General features: G+C 42.4%; 1 protein-coding gene across 2 annotated transcripts; it reads right to left on the bottom strand.

The window, feature by feature from the left end:
- Positions 1–621: 621 nt before the first annotated feature.
- Positions 622–14118, bottom strand: TRMT6 (tRNA methyltransferase 6 non-catalytic subunit). 2 transcript variants are annotated; one of them, XM_063152371.1, is made up of 11 exons: positions 14006–14118; positions 12049–12176; positions 11536–11645; positions 9324–9415; positions 9156–9239; positions 7904–8028; positions 6316–6680; positions 6001–6086; positions 2902–3004; positions 2733–2819; positions 622–1843 (listed from the first exon to the last, which is right to left on the bottom strand). In XM_063152371.1, the coding sequence occupies exons 1-11, from the start codon at positions 14098–14100 to the stop codon at positions 1670–1672; spliced, it is 1449 nt and encodes a 482-aa protein (XP_063008441.1). In that variant the 5' UTR covers positions 14101–14118; the 3' UTR covers positions 622–1669. The 2 variants fall into 2 exon arrangements, with proteins under 2 accessions (XP_063008441.1, XP_063008442.1); XM_063152372.1 differs by lacking the exons at positions 11536–11645; positions 14006–14118 and having other exon boundaries at positions 12049–12179.
- Positions 14119–14147: the final 29 nt, after the last annotated feature.

Genomic DNA, 14147 nt, shown 5'->3' with positions numbered 1-14147 from the left:
TGGTCAGGTGTGCAGATCGTGCACAGAACAGTGGTGCTCCAACACTCTTTTAAAAGTTACAAGGAGCCCATCTGTGCATTTTGCTTGCCACTTTGCATGAGCATGAGGGGGAACAAGGAATGTGAAATCTCCACAGTGATTTATTTCTTGTTTCCCTCCTCATTTTCACTGAATTTTACAAGGATTATGTCACATTTAAAAACTGGGATTCAGTGTTGACACTCTGTCACTACTGGTGAAATGGAGCCAGTTTGGCCGTGACCCAAATTAACTCCTCAACATTGTTTATTTCTCAGACTGCTCTATTATGCAAATATGTTTTTCCCATGTCATTGTTTTTTATTGTCACAGTATCTAGGATAAGCAGCTGTCTACAATGAAGAGATGGTGAAATCTACATCCTCTCCTTTTATGAGTTGTTCACATGAGGAGAAGAAAAGGGAAGAGAAACTTCCCAAAAAGTAGAAAAACAACACTGGGAAGTTTACAAAAAGCAGAGGTAGATAAAACCTGAAGATGTAGTGTACCTGTTCTCCCAAGGGGAACCCTAAACTGCTTCTTTCCATGAAATAGAACCTGTTTTCAGCTAAGGCTGCCCTAAAAGAGCATTACTCAAAATACTGAATTTTACAGCTTTATTGAGTCTCAGCACTAGATCCCAAAGCTCCAGGTTCTGTCCAGACACTGATGAGGGAGTTCCAGAATGGAGGCCAAGCCCTCCTGGCCCTACAAGCTCCCACTGGGGTGTAATGGGGTGCAGCCAGCAGAATACTGTCCTCCTAAAGCCTATGCTGGACCTTTTTATTCCCAAAAAGAGGGAAAAGAGAAAACATAAATCTCTTTAGGGAAAAACACCCTGTAGTTTAATTGAAATGGCAAATGCAAAGTTAAAAAATTAATAAAAAAAAGCCCAACATCTGAAAGATCTAACAGTAGAATAAATAAATATACATACAGCAGTTTCCAAAATAGTCATATCTTAAAAACATACCGCAACTCTCAGAAAATGTCCTGGAAAGTGACAGACAATATTAATAGTGACATTGTTTAAATATTTAGTATTTTAATTTAAGAACATGCACTTTCTCCTCTGTCTTTATTTCAGAAAAATGTGGAGTCATGCTGTAAGCATGGGGTCATCTCTACTATTAGATTCCTCTTTTTATTGTTCCTTTGGAAAAAAAAAAAAAAAGTGTATGATTTTTCCTATTTATTCCACTTTCTTAAATCACAGAACAGAGCTGAGTTCTGTGTCCCATGTGGAGCAGATCACCACGTGCAATCCTGAGGGGAATCCTCTGCTGCCTTTCTGGGAGAATGGAAAGCTGAGCTGGATGTGTTGATTCCAACTCAGCCTTTTAAAAAACTACCTCACATTCAGATTTGGCAACAAACAAACAGAATGTCTGCACGGAGGCTTTGTCTGCTCTTGATCTTCTCTCCCTCTTGAAGTTCCTATGAGTTCAGTGGGATGTTTGCTCCCAAGGGTTTTCCTTGACATTCAGATGATGGGAACTGCTAAGGAGCAGGTGAGTCCTCCCTCTCCTGCAGCTCTGCTGAGTCTCTGACAGATGCACGACAGGCACAGCCCTGTGCTGCCACCAGCACAGGAAGGACTTGTTATTTCACTAAACTCCTGAGATCTAAGCCATGAGTCATTCTCCAAATGTTAACAAGGAAGGTCTTGAAGTTTGCATCTTTTAGATGATGGCTCTTCCATCTTTAGTGCCTCTGAGTTACTGGAATCAGACTTGCCCTTCTCCAAGACAACAGTGATGCCAGACAGGAGGTACCCTCCACCTCCACTCATGGTCAGCTTGGGATGGCTGCGATCTGGTAACACCTTTAAAACAAACAACGACACCACAGCACACCCAGAACACACCCCACAGCCAGCACCTGTGAAAATCCACTCTGTGTGTGCTCATCATGTTGAGTCACTTCAGCTTGCAGGATAGGATGTAATTTTTTTCCCAGCCACAACAACAAACAGCCCTTTGGGAAGTGTATTTATCTTTGAAGTAGCTGCAGGGGAGAATCCAATTATAGAAATCCATAATAATACAGCTGCTGCCTCACTGGCTACTTCTTCATGGCATTACCAGCAGAAAGATATATATATAATAAATATCTATGTAAAGAAATTAAATTTATATTATAAAGCCAAATTTATATTATAAAGCCATTTCATGAGACCCATGAAATGCCATGATGTGCTCAGAAGTGAGGTACTCTGCAAGAAAGCACAGCTGCTGCACAAAGCAGCCTGAAGGGATTCAGTGATTTCCAGTTCTGTCACCTTTCTGCAGGCACAGCACACCTCTGTGTAGGGACTGTCCCTCCAGCTGTGCCCCCTGCTTGCCCTGACTGCCCCTGCAGGTCCCAGAGTTTTACCTGTGTCCAGGACACTGCAGTGCTGCTCTCACTGTTGCACCTGCACACAGGACCCCTGGCCAGGCCCACCTTGTGTGCACATCTTGGAATTATTAACCCTGTTACTCTGCTACAAATGTTTCAGCAAATGTTTAATGAAATGCAAGCAAGTAAAGTCTGTCCATTGGAACTGGTGACAGTGAAGCATTAAAGCTCTTCAGAACAGCCCCTACTCCAGGGCAGAGCAAATGCCTGAGCTCAGACATGGTTTCAGCCAGTCCAACCTCTCCCCTATTTTCAGGGAAGGTTTTGCTCCCCAGAATTCCCTGGTTCTGGCAGCCCCCTGCTGCCCTCCTTACCTGGTAGTTCCTCAGCCAGGTTTCAGACAGTTTCAGGTTGATGACTCCACCTCTTTCTCTCAGCTTGGTGTAACATTCCAATAATGGCTTAGGAAAACCAAAGAGGAGGTTACACAGCAGAATGGCACCAAGCTTGAACTGTAACAGCTGCAGTAACATCCTGATTTACCTCTTTGTATTGGCAGTAGACAACAAAAGGCCTCGAAGGAGCAACAAATTCCAATAAAGAAAGTAACAAGGGTGTGGGATGAAACTTGCTGGCTACAATTAAGCTGCAAAAAAAGTTTCATGCACGTTAGTTTTCTGCTTCTGCAACCTGCTCACCTAGTGACATTTCCTCCTACTTAGCACAGCAATCAATTACAGCTTAAAAGTGTCTCATCAGCATGTTTTCATTGCTCTGACAAGTCCCCAAATGTAAAAACAAATCATTACTTCCTACTGGTGTAATTAAAAGGCTGAAGCATTGCTCCCCAAAGTGCAGAATATTAAAAGCATTGCAGGAGCACTCACTTCAGCTGTGTCAGGCTCCACAATAATTCTCACAGTCTAAGAAATTTCGCATTCCTTGCTCTGCCCCAAGACCATTTTGCAAATACAATTTAAGTTTTGTGACTGCCAAATGTTGCTTAGAATGTAACCTCAGTCATGACTCTTTAGACTGAATAGTCCTCATTAAAAAGAATACTTAAATAGAGAACAAATCCTTAAAAGGCATGACTAAAAACCTTTTAAAAAGAAACTATGTCCTTGACAACCTAAAGCCTTCATATTTTATTCTCCATCTTCATTTTAACATCACACAATAACTTGGATCTACAGATGGCTGAGATTCTCTACCACCATCTCCAGTTTTAATCCAAAAAAGTCACTGCTGAAGTACACTGCAAGAAATGGTTGATAATTAGTTAATTAGCCATTAAGTTGTGCTTGTGCAGAAAGAAGGGGCTAATTAAACTCCTTCACAGTGTACAGAAACTAGTGAGATGCCCCACCAATTCACATTTGTTCTCCAGGGGAATGTGCAGCACTGGAGCAGAGTTTAACTTGCCTGGCAGAAGAGAGATAAAAATTGATGTTCAATTTTGTAAATACATCAGAGATAAGGAGGTGAGATAATTCTTTTTCAATTGTTCCCATTTTGGTTGTTTGCCAGCCATGGCCTTGCAGACCATTTATTTCCAATGCAAACCTCAAAGGAGTTGTGCTCCATCATGACCCAAGCAGCCACAAAGGAAAGGCTCATCCTGTGCCTGGGAATGCTGCACTGGCACTGCCAGGGGCTCTGCCAGACTCCAGGAAGGGAAGTGACACTGGGAAAAGCAAGAGCTGCTCTTTCATGTGGCAGCACAGATTGCTGCCTGCAGGGAGCCTGGCCAGGCACAAGGGATGCAGTGGGTGAGGGGAACAGGAAGGGGCAGAGGGAGGGACATGGTCTAACTCCAAACATTTGGTGGGCCTATAAACAAATGTCTGCTTCCACAGTGTCAGGAAAATGGCACAATCTATCTCTAGAGCCTTCTTTAAAAGAATACCAAATACCCAATGAACATCTTCCTTTTTCCCCTCAGTGGCCCAACATCAGACTCAACTCTCACCAAAGGAATTGAACCAACAGATCCAGGACAAACAGTGTTTTACCACACCACAGCACAGAAGGTAGAAATTTAACTGGAATGGTATTTTCTACATTCAGTAATAAATACTGTTAAATTCAGGTACCTAAAGCTGGTACCCACCTTTGCCTCATGAACAGCTTTTCTTTACTCTGCCAGTAAGTGCCACCTTTCTCCCCACCTCCAATGTTAAGCACCTTTTCCCCTATCCTTTTCCTGTTTCTCTTCTGCAAAAACCCCCCAAACCCATATTTTCCCTGTCTGTTTCTAGTCCTTAATTTGAAGCATTTCTTATTCCATGCCAAGTTTTCTGTGGTGCCTGATCTCAAGGAGCAGTGCCTAAAAAAGGCAGATGACTGAAAAAAGGGGATCAGCTCTCTGGGACAGTGCTCTCAGGCACCATAAATTCTGTTTACCCCCATCCTGCTGGAGCCTCCCTAAAGCCAGGAATCACTCATCTCTTCAGCAATGTCATTTGTTACAGCTTTCGTGCATTACAGAGGACAAAAGAAGGATAAAAGTGATTGAAAACAAATAAAGAGACAAATACTAAACATGCCTCCTAGAACTGAGTCAACAACTGAATGTGCTATTTTACAGGGAAGGAAATGACAAGTGAAGTCAAACATCAATTTTGCCTTTGCCAGGTCAGGCACAGACATTAATTACAGAGATGGTGCAGCAAACAGCAGAAACCAGAGCCAGACACTGCCACTGTTCAGGCAACTCCATGGTCACAGGCCCTGCCACACAGACCTGCAGAGCTTTTTACAAACCTCCTTCAGCTCTTCAGTGCTTCAGAGAACACAGAATTACCTGGTTCTGCATGTTTATAAATTCTACCACTTAAATGTGCTACATGACTTATATCAATGAGCATGAGTTAAAACATTTCATAGTAGTGAAACCCAAAAATTATACACAAGCATTTGAAAATAACCAGTAAATGTGCAGTAAAATTTATTCAAGCAGAACAGCTTCATTTCCAGTGAACTAATATTCTTTGGAGGAAAACAAATTAATATGTTATTAAATCAACTGAATTAATGTTACCTGGTTAACTTGAATCACTCCAGCATTTGCTAAGAGCACAGTGACAAAGTCACACCCACCAAATGCTCTTACACTATTTTGGAGCTCAATTTCTAGGAATACATTGATTGTGTTTGTTTTTCATTTATGATACTAAATCTTTGTGCTAAATTGTTCCTCGGGAATAACTGATCCTGGGTAAAGCAGGTAAAATAAAGCTTGGAATTTTTTTCCTTTGTAAAAATGAAATTAGTTTCTAAAGACATCTAATTAAAAAAAAAAACCCAGAACAACAAATTTAGTTTCACTTCAATGAAATGAAAACCTCAGGTTCTACTTTGCTAATTAGAATCCTGTTATTTTTTTGGGAGTCATTTTGAATGAGATTCTACCTGGGTTCTGGCTTTCTTTGGATAGATCTTTTGCATTTTTAATATTTGCTCATATTTAGTTGACTTTTAGACCATTTCAAGCCATTTAAATTAAAGAAAAAAATCTCAACCAGTGCCTTTTGTGCCCCAGTTCTCTGCTCCATCCCATGGCCCCCATGGTCTGGGATGTTTCAGAGCACTCAATTGGGAACACCATTCCCAAAGTGTGACAGCTCTAAGCAGACTCACCCATCAGCATTCTTCTCTCTCAGCAAAGCTGCAGCTTCTTTCAGCTTTTTCCTTCTCTCCCACTGTTTCATTTGCTTTTCCCGAACCTTTGAACAACAAAACAACAGTTGGTACTTTAATTGGTAATTATCTATCAAATCATTATTGCCTGGGCTGTATTTTCAGTTTTTGAATCTTAATGTAAGACAAAAGACAATTTCCAGAGTTCCACTTAAACACCTGACTAAGCTGCATTTCAGCAGGGCTGATTCAGACAGCAGAAATTTATGTCCACAGATGTTGTGAAACCTGAACAGCCACAAGACATATTCTTACATTTTCTTTATTTTCTTTTTCTTTGTTCTCTTTAAACTCTACATCTTCAGCACTAATGTCCATTGTGTCTTGTTCCTCTGTTGGATTGATGTCCATTGGTGCTTCAGGGGCAGGATCCTCCTCTGCTTCCTGCAGGGAACTCTGTTTCTCCTCACTCAGGCCATTGCTCTCCTCTTCCACCAGGGCATTCTCCTCAGGCTCTGCAGGCAGAGTCTCGGTACTGAATGTCCCAGACAGGAGACTCTGCACTTTGCTGAGAGGAAATTCATGAAGATTATCAAAAAAAGGTTTGGGAAATCCAAAACAACTGGTGGCAGCTCTAACAGGTCCCCCTCCTGGGTACATCTGAATGATGGATCCATAGCCTGTGGGAGGGAAAGAATCAAAACACATTGGAAAGCCAGAATTCTTAAAAATGTAAAATTCTTTCTAAAATGCTTAAATGAAGGGTCCATTTTAAAAAAAGGAAGTAAGCTGCCTGCTTGTAATCAAACCATCAAATTTAACAAGCTGTGGAAATATGCCTCAAGGTAGGAAACCTTTATTGAAAGGACAACAGTTACTGAAACACAGAAGGACAAGGTAACTCATGGCATATTTGTGTATTAAACATATACTAAGGATTAGCTCAGAAGATAACATTAGCTTCTTTCTTCTAATATATGAGCTGTTAGCTCACAGAAGCAGTGACAAATTGCTAGAAAAACCTAATTTAATAAATAATTAAAAGACAAAATTGTAAAGTTTGTTACTCATTTACGGAGTTGCTTGGATAAAACCCAAAAGTTAAATTAAAGAGCCTTATGTGGCAAAGAATTTCTTCAATATCCAGGCCCTAAAGAAAGAGCTGTGAGATGTTAAAGACACAAAAAATAACTAGTTAACTAAAATTGTATCTTATTTACTTCAAGAAGTAGCCCTATGGCCAAAAGCCAATCTGCAGGAGCACTGCCTGTGTGCTTCCCACAGCACATCACATCACATCACTTCACCTCCTGCCTTTCCAGGCTCCTGGAATATATCTGTCACCTCTACCTGGTGTCTTAAAATAATGAAACTGATAACTGAGTTCCAAAGACAAATCAGGAGCCAAACTTCTCCTAGAATAAGCTGAAGGAAATGTCACATACTTTCAAAACACACACTAAATCTGGTGCAGGGAACAAGAGGAACTGCAACACTTCTAGTGCTGTCAGAATTCCAGTGGCACTATTCCTGTTTTCTGCCATTCACTTTCCTGGACTTCCAGGTGTCTGGGAAGAATCTCCATACAAGCTCTTCAAAGCTTTTTCTGAACTGAATGTCAAAATGGTAAGAGAGGAACTAAAACAAATCTACATACAAGGCTATAAATTTAATAAAAATTATATAAAGAATTATATCAAATCTAATTCTCATTTTTATGTTATTTTAAGTACTGAACAAGAAATCCAACTGATGCAAAAACTTTCCCCAGTGGAAAAACAATTTTTTCCTTGAATCCTGGAGGTGGTAAGAGCAGATTTCAAAAGCTGAGGGAGCATTTTGGAGTGCTGCTGTCAGCAGTGTCCCACAGGTGTGCATTTCCACCCCCCTTGGTGTGGCTCACCCCCCATTCTCTCCATCACAGCTCCCAGCACCAGGCCTGCACACGTTTCCATGACAATCATCTTGTTGCCAGCGTGGATGTTTCCCAGGGTCAGCATCTGAGCCAGGGTGTCGTATCTCAGGTGGCTGCAAGACAAGAGGCATTGCACAAACATCAGCTTGCTTACAGACACTGCCCACTAGCCCAGGAGCCTGCCAAAAACAGTTGGATTGCAGGTAGGTTTGGGAAAAGCATTGGTGACCTTCAGAGTCACCACACAAAAACTCATAATTACACATCTGATACTGAAGAACTAGAACTGGAGCCAACAAGAAATCAGCCAGGAAAAGCAAAAGCAGGATGTGGAATAGGGTGCCCACGGCAAAGTGGGCATCTTGTGCTGTGCCAGTCAGAGAAAGCAGTTTTCCAACCTTTGTTTTTTCTCTGGCATGTCAGCTTTGTAAAGAACAAGTGGTATGAATGCATCTCCTGATCCAATAAGGAATCCCCTGTGGTTTTCACCTGTTTTGCAGGAGCCAGCATCACCTGTAACCCAGGATCAAAACCCAGCATGTGCACTGAAGGGACTCAGTGAAAGCTACAGAAATTACAACTAATCTTCAATAGTAAAAAGCAGCCAAGGGCAGAGATGTTGGAAGGAGAAGGAAGAAGGTTTGAGAAGCCTTAAATAACATGTAGTTGAAGATTTTAAATTCCAGCATCATAGATCTACTATTCCTTCATTAAAAATGTATCAGTCCACTGTTACTGTCTGTAACAATGTATCTCTCAGGAGAGGTGGGTGAAAATCAAACGGGGCCAGATCCCTGGAGTCATGGCCCCATCTGACTCTGACCCTAGTGTCACCCACAGGCTGTTAAACTTTGGAGATTTGAGGATTCTGAATCCCTGACAGGTTAAAGACAACAATTCCTGCCTGTGGTAAGTGGCTGTTATCTTGTTGCTGAGCCAGAACCAAAGCAGGTAAGAGGTACCTTAGAAAACCAAAGAGCTTCTGTGTGTGTGGGCATTAGCAAGGTGGTGGTGTCAGGGAAATGGTGAATTCTGGTGCTGCCTGCAGAAGAGCTCTCCTGTTTCTGCCATATTAATTAACTGTCAGTATCACATTGTCTTCCATTAAATCACAATCTTCACGTTCAAGGCAAAGAGAAGAAAGGTGAGTATTGTATACTTTGGTAGAGTGCAGGTATTTAAAAATTATTAAACTATCTTTCTGTTGTCATTTTAAAAAAGAAACCAAATGCAAACTCACTTAATTTTTCCAGGCTCCCTTGCATAGTACATGGTTGAAAGGATGCGAGTGGATGGTTTCACAATTGTAATAACTGCCTCATATCTGTAAAAAACAGTCATGGTCTTACTTTAATCTCAGCAATTTAGGAAATTACCAAGTACTTTTCACAAGTTAAAATTCACTTACTTTTTTTTCTTCTTCTTTATGTATTTATCTTGAGCAAATTCTGTTTTGTCTCTGAACGTTGTACTGTTCTCTATTAACTGTTGAACTATTTCCTTGGAAGAGACAATTCATTTTTGTTACAGCTAGCATTTATTTCTCATTCATTTCATAGACAGCATTTTTTTAAACAAGCACTGAAAATATTTCCTTCCAGTAGAGGCATGTATAGCATGAACTTCTCCTGACACTGATGCAAAGTCACTCTCTGTTAACCAAAGGACCAGTGAGGCATTACACTGGCTATGTGCAGGAATTTAATCACACAGTTTTGCATAAAAATGTTTATCCTGGAATATTCAGTAATATTTCATTTAATCCAACTCCCTCTTTGGGTCTCTCTGATTCCAGCATCTCTGAGGGTACCTTTTTTCCCTGTTCCATGCAGTTAATCACCAGACATCTCCCTCATTCCAATAATTTTTTCAGTCTCACAAATTTTGCCACCCTATTGTACCAACTCCCTGCACAATGTCCAACTCCTTAGCATTTATTAGTTTATTACTTCCTGCAATACTCCTCCTGATTTTTTCCCTTTTCTAGCTCCCAGGTCTTCCCAGAATTCCAGTTTTGGTTTCTTGGTCTCCCTGTTCTCATCTCCCCCCTTTGCCAACCCAAATCTCCCTCATGCTTTCAGATTCCAGCTGGAGGGATCATTGGGACCTCCAGCAGAACCAAACCAATCCCACAGGACTCTCCTTGCCTGGGGTTTTATCTCCATGCCAGCAACACAAGAACAAAAGTGCTGCTGTTTGGGGTTCTGTGATCCAAGTAGTTTAACTGCTAAAATTATGGGTTCTATTAAACATGGAGGGGACATATGAAAAAAAGGAGTATTTTCAATTTGGACACTGCAGCTCCCCCTGTGCTTCAAAAACCTGCTAAAATAAGAGTGGTGCAAGAATTCCTCACTTCCTATTGTGCTTTTCAGGCCATTATTCCTTCAAACACATGTTAAGTGTGATTAATGATTTGAAACAGGACCTCTTTCTTTTTTGCTTTATTCTAGGAAAAAAATAAATTCAGTGCCTGGGTTATGTTGTTTTGTAGGGTTTTTTTATGTTGCAGTAAAATTTACAGTGAGGAAAGAGGGAAGTGTCCTGCATCACCAAGACACACCATTCACAAACAGGAATTCAGATTTTAACAGACACACAGGGAGGAATGATATCTATTGCTGCTAATGTAGCTCAAAATGAGTATTAGCCACAGTCCAGAAAGCAGAGTTAACAAAAGCACAGGAGATGCATGGCACAGGCTTGCTGAGGACACACAGCAAAGTCACAGCATCTTCTGCCATGGACAGTGAAAACAAAAACCATCAGAGCTGTCAGCCTGATGGGCACATTCCTCTCCAAGAGATCACACAACCAGCAGCACAACCATGGAAACACAGGAACCATTCCAAACTCCTTGGACCCAGCAGGCAAAAGCAGAAAACTGCTCCAAAGAGCAAGATGCAACCAGAAGCTGAACTTGAGCTAAGCATGAGCAATTTCCTGCTTTTCTTAGAGAGGGTAAAGCAAAGAGCAGAGAGGACTGTGCCTGACAGCATGTGCAGAACACAACTGGCTGCAATGCCTTAGGAACAATTTTAAATGGCTTACAGATCCCTTACTTTATGAAAGGTGCAGGCTTAAATCCCAACCCCTTTTCTAACAGAACACAACGGATCTCTTGGGAACACTCTGAGTTTCCCAGGTGCAGATAAGGAACCAGCATCACCCCTGTGTGGCAGGCACACTGCTGGTACATTTATTACTCAGTGGCATTTGATAAATCTTCACTGCTTGGCCATAATCTTTTCCTACACCTTTGACAGTTTAATTATTGCACAATTTTAATATCTCTGTAATACAGAAACAGTATTTTGAACCTTATACACAAGCAAAACTAAATGGTGATTATGTGAGCTGTACTTTTTTATCTCTTATGACTTCTGATGCCACAAAAATTTATTCTTTACTCTCCTCTGACAAAGTTGCCAACCTTACATAAAGTTTTCTCTGAAAACAGCTTTAGCATTTTTGTAAAACCCAAAAAAAAAAAAGACTTCACCAGATGAACCAAGAAAAAGCACGAAATCTATGCACAGATAAAAAGAACATCCTTTTTCAGAAACTAAAATATAACCATCAAGGTAGCACAGAAACAACACCAAAACCTTATTTTTTACCTGTCCTTTAATACCCTTGTCCTTCAAAGCCTTTATGTCATCATGAGTCAGTTTTTGAGACTTCCCATCGTCAACTATGTTACGATTATCTGTCCCTGCTTCCTTTGTTTCTGAAGGAAAAGGATATAGATTTGTAAAGTCTACCTCCAAAGAAGTGGGAGAAACACATGATTTTAGTGTCACAGAAAGCAGATTTCTCGTGGTTAAACACACATTTTTCATGGCCTTGCAAAGGACAGCCTAAGCAAGGAAATGTAATATGTGAGGTAGAACTGAATGTCAATAAAATCACCCAGACTGAGGCTCAAATCTTCTCCCACATTAAAAAGATTATTTGTTACAGGACTAGTGCAACCACTGACAAGACAAAACCATGCACTTCTATGACAGACAGAATATAAGCAGCATGTAGTTAACAAATTATTATTAGAAAGCTTTCCCAATTTCTTTGGTATCATCAAAGAAACAAATGAATTTGAAATAGTTTTTCCAACTGCCAATCCCCTGGGATACCTGTGCTTGTCTCTTCCACCTCTTGCTTTGGCTGGAGGTTTCCACCACTGGTTACTTCAAATGTAGTTCCATAGATGTGTCCGATAGCATTATCCAGGTAGAACCACTGCTTCTCAAAAATTATTTTTCTGAAATAACAAAACAGTGAGTAATACTTAAAGCATTATTTTTAATGTATCTAAAACCCACTATACTTGAGTCTAAACTACAGCTTTATATATGACATTTTCATCTGTATCCCCAAAGAAAAGCAGGACAAGACAAAGAGTGAAATTAACCACAAAGCCCACATTGAACTGAAACTGGTCAGGAAAAGAGCAAAGAACTTAAATAAACCATATAGGAAGAACTTTTTTTTTTCAAGTTCAAAAGAATTTTCAAATGACAGATAAAATCAAGCTATAGCACCTATCAGCATCATTTTATAGAAAGTCAGAAATATATTAAATCCAAGCTGGGTCATGCAGAATTGTAGCAAAAAGATGAGCATGGTCCTGTATTTAGCAAAGCTCCTCTGAAATAACATTTGCCAAAAGACTATGAAGAAAACAAGCAGCAATCCTTGAAATGTTTCATTAAAAGAAATTTAATTTACCATCCTTTTCATTTTGATTGCACCAAGGCAGGTGTGCATTTTATCTTCCTTCACTAAAAACAGGATCCACAAAGCCTTCAGCTTTCAGGCTGACCAACAAATGCTGCCTTGCTATCCCTGCAAACACCAATCTTGGCAAATCAAACAGAGCTATGCCACGCTCACATTCAAGTCAAAACTTGCCAATATGAGCTGTAATTATGCAAATTATACTCAGCACTAATACTGAACATCATCATTTTCAAACCAGTGCCGTTCAAGCACAGCATCTTTCAGTCTCCACCCTACTGAATAACCTGGCCACATTACACAAGTGCCAGGGGAGAGCCCAGGCTGTGCCCAGCCGTTTCAGCCCTCCCAGCCGGGCTGCAGGCGCTCTCCTGTTGTTATCTTGTTGTATTTCATATTTCTAGAGTCCCATACTGTTACAATCATATTTCCAAAGCCCATACCTTCTAGCTGGTTTTCTCCCAAGCAGCTCTTCTCTGCTGTGCAGTTCCTCATGGCTTCACAGGGGCTCCTCCAGGGCTCTCAGCCCACCCCCCTTTTATCCCAGCTACCTTCATGAGCCACAGCTGCTGCCCAACTAAGGACTTCGCAGCTGTAGCTCGTTTAGAATAGCTGGGACCCACTTATCCAATACATAGATTTTACAGGGACTCTCACTACACTCTCCTACTGTGCCAGCTGGCCCGGGAGAACAAACGGGAGCGCTTTGCTGGCACCAAAGCAGCAGCAGCCGGAGCGGAGCAATTACCGATCCCCGATAGCACCTCACACACACCGGCAATTACCGATCCCCGACAGCACCTCACACACACCGGCAATTACCGATCCCCGACAGCACCTCACACACACCGGCAATTACCGATCCCCGACAGCACCTCACACACACCGGCAATTTCCCATCCCCGACAGCACCTCACACACACCGGCAATTACCGATCCCCATTAGCACCTCACACACACCGGCAATTACCGATCCCCATTAGCACCTCACACACACCGAGGGCCGCGGCGGGCGCCCTGCTCGGCTCCGCTCCCACCGGCACCGCCAAACCTCCGGAATCTCCTCCAAAGTCCTATCAGCAATGCGGCCAGCACATCTTCCGGGTTTAAGGGTTTTTTTGCCACAGGGACAGAGACAACATTAAAACCTTTCCCGCCGCCTGTCATACGACTCTCGTGGGGCCGCCATTCCTGCCTGGCGCGGGGGTACCGGGACAGCGACCGGCACCGGCACCGGGACCCCCTTCCCTCCGGCGGGGCCCGCCACAGCCGCACCGAGAGTGGCGGGGGCGGAAGGCGCAAACCGCAGCCGAGGCGCGGAGCGGCACCGGGAGCCGCGGGCGCGGCGCTCACCTGCGGCGCAGCACCGACACCGCCTTGAAGACCTCGTCCCGCTTGAGCACGGCGCAGTCGCCCTCACGGATGCGCGCGCTCGGGCCGCCCTCCATGGCCGCCGCTCGCGCCGGGCCCCCGCGCACGCGCCGGACCCGCGCGG

This window comes from Melospiza melodia, chromosome 3 (assembly GCF_035770615.1).
Source record: "Melospiza melodia melodia isolate bMelMel2 chromosome 3, bMelMel2.pri, whole genome shotgun sequence".
In the NCBI taxonomy this organism is placed as follows: domain Eukaryota; kingdom Metazoa; phylum Chordata; class Aves; order Passeriformes; family Passerellidae; genus Melospiza; species Melospiza melodia.
This window is presented reverse-complemented; position numbering and strand designations above follow the sequence as displayed.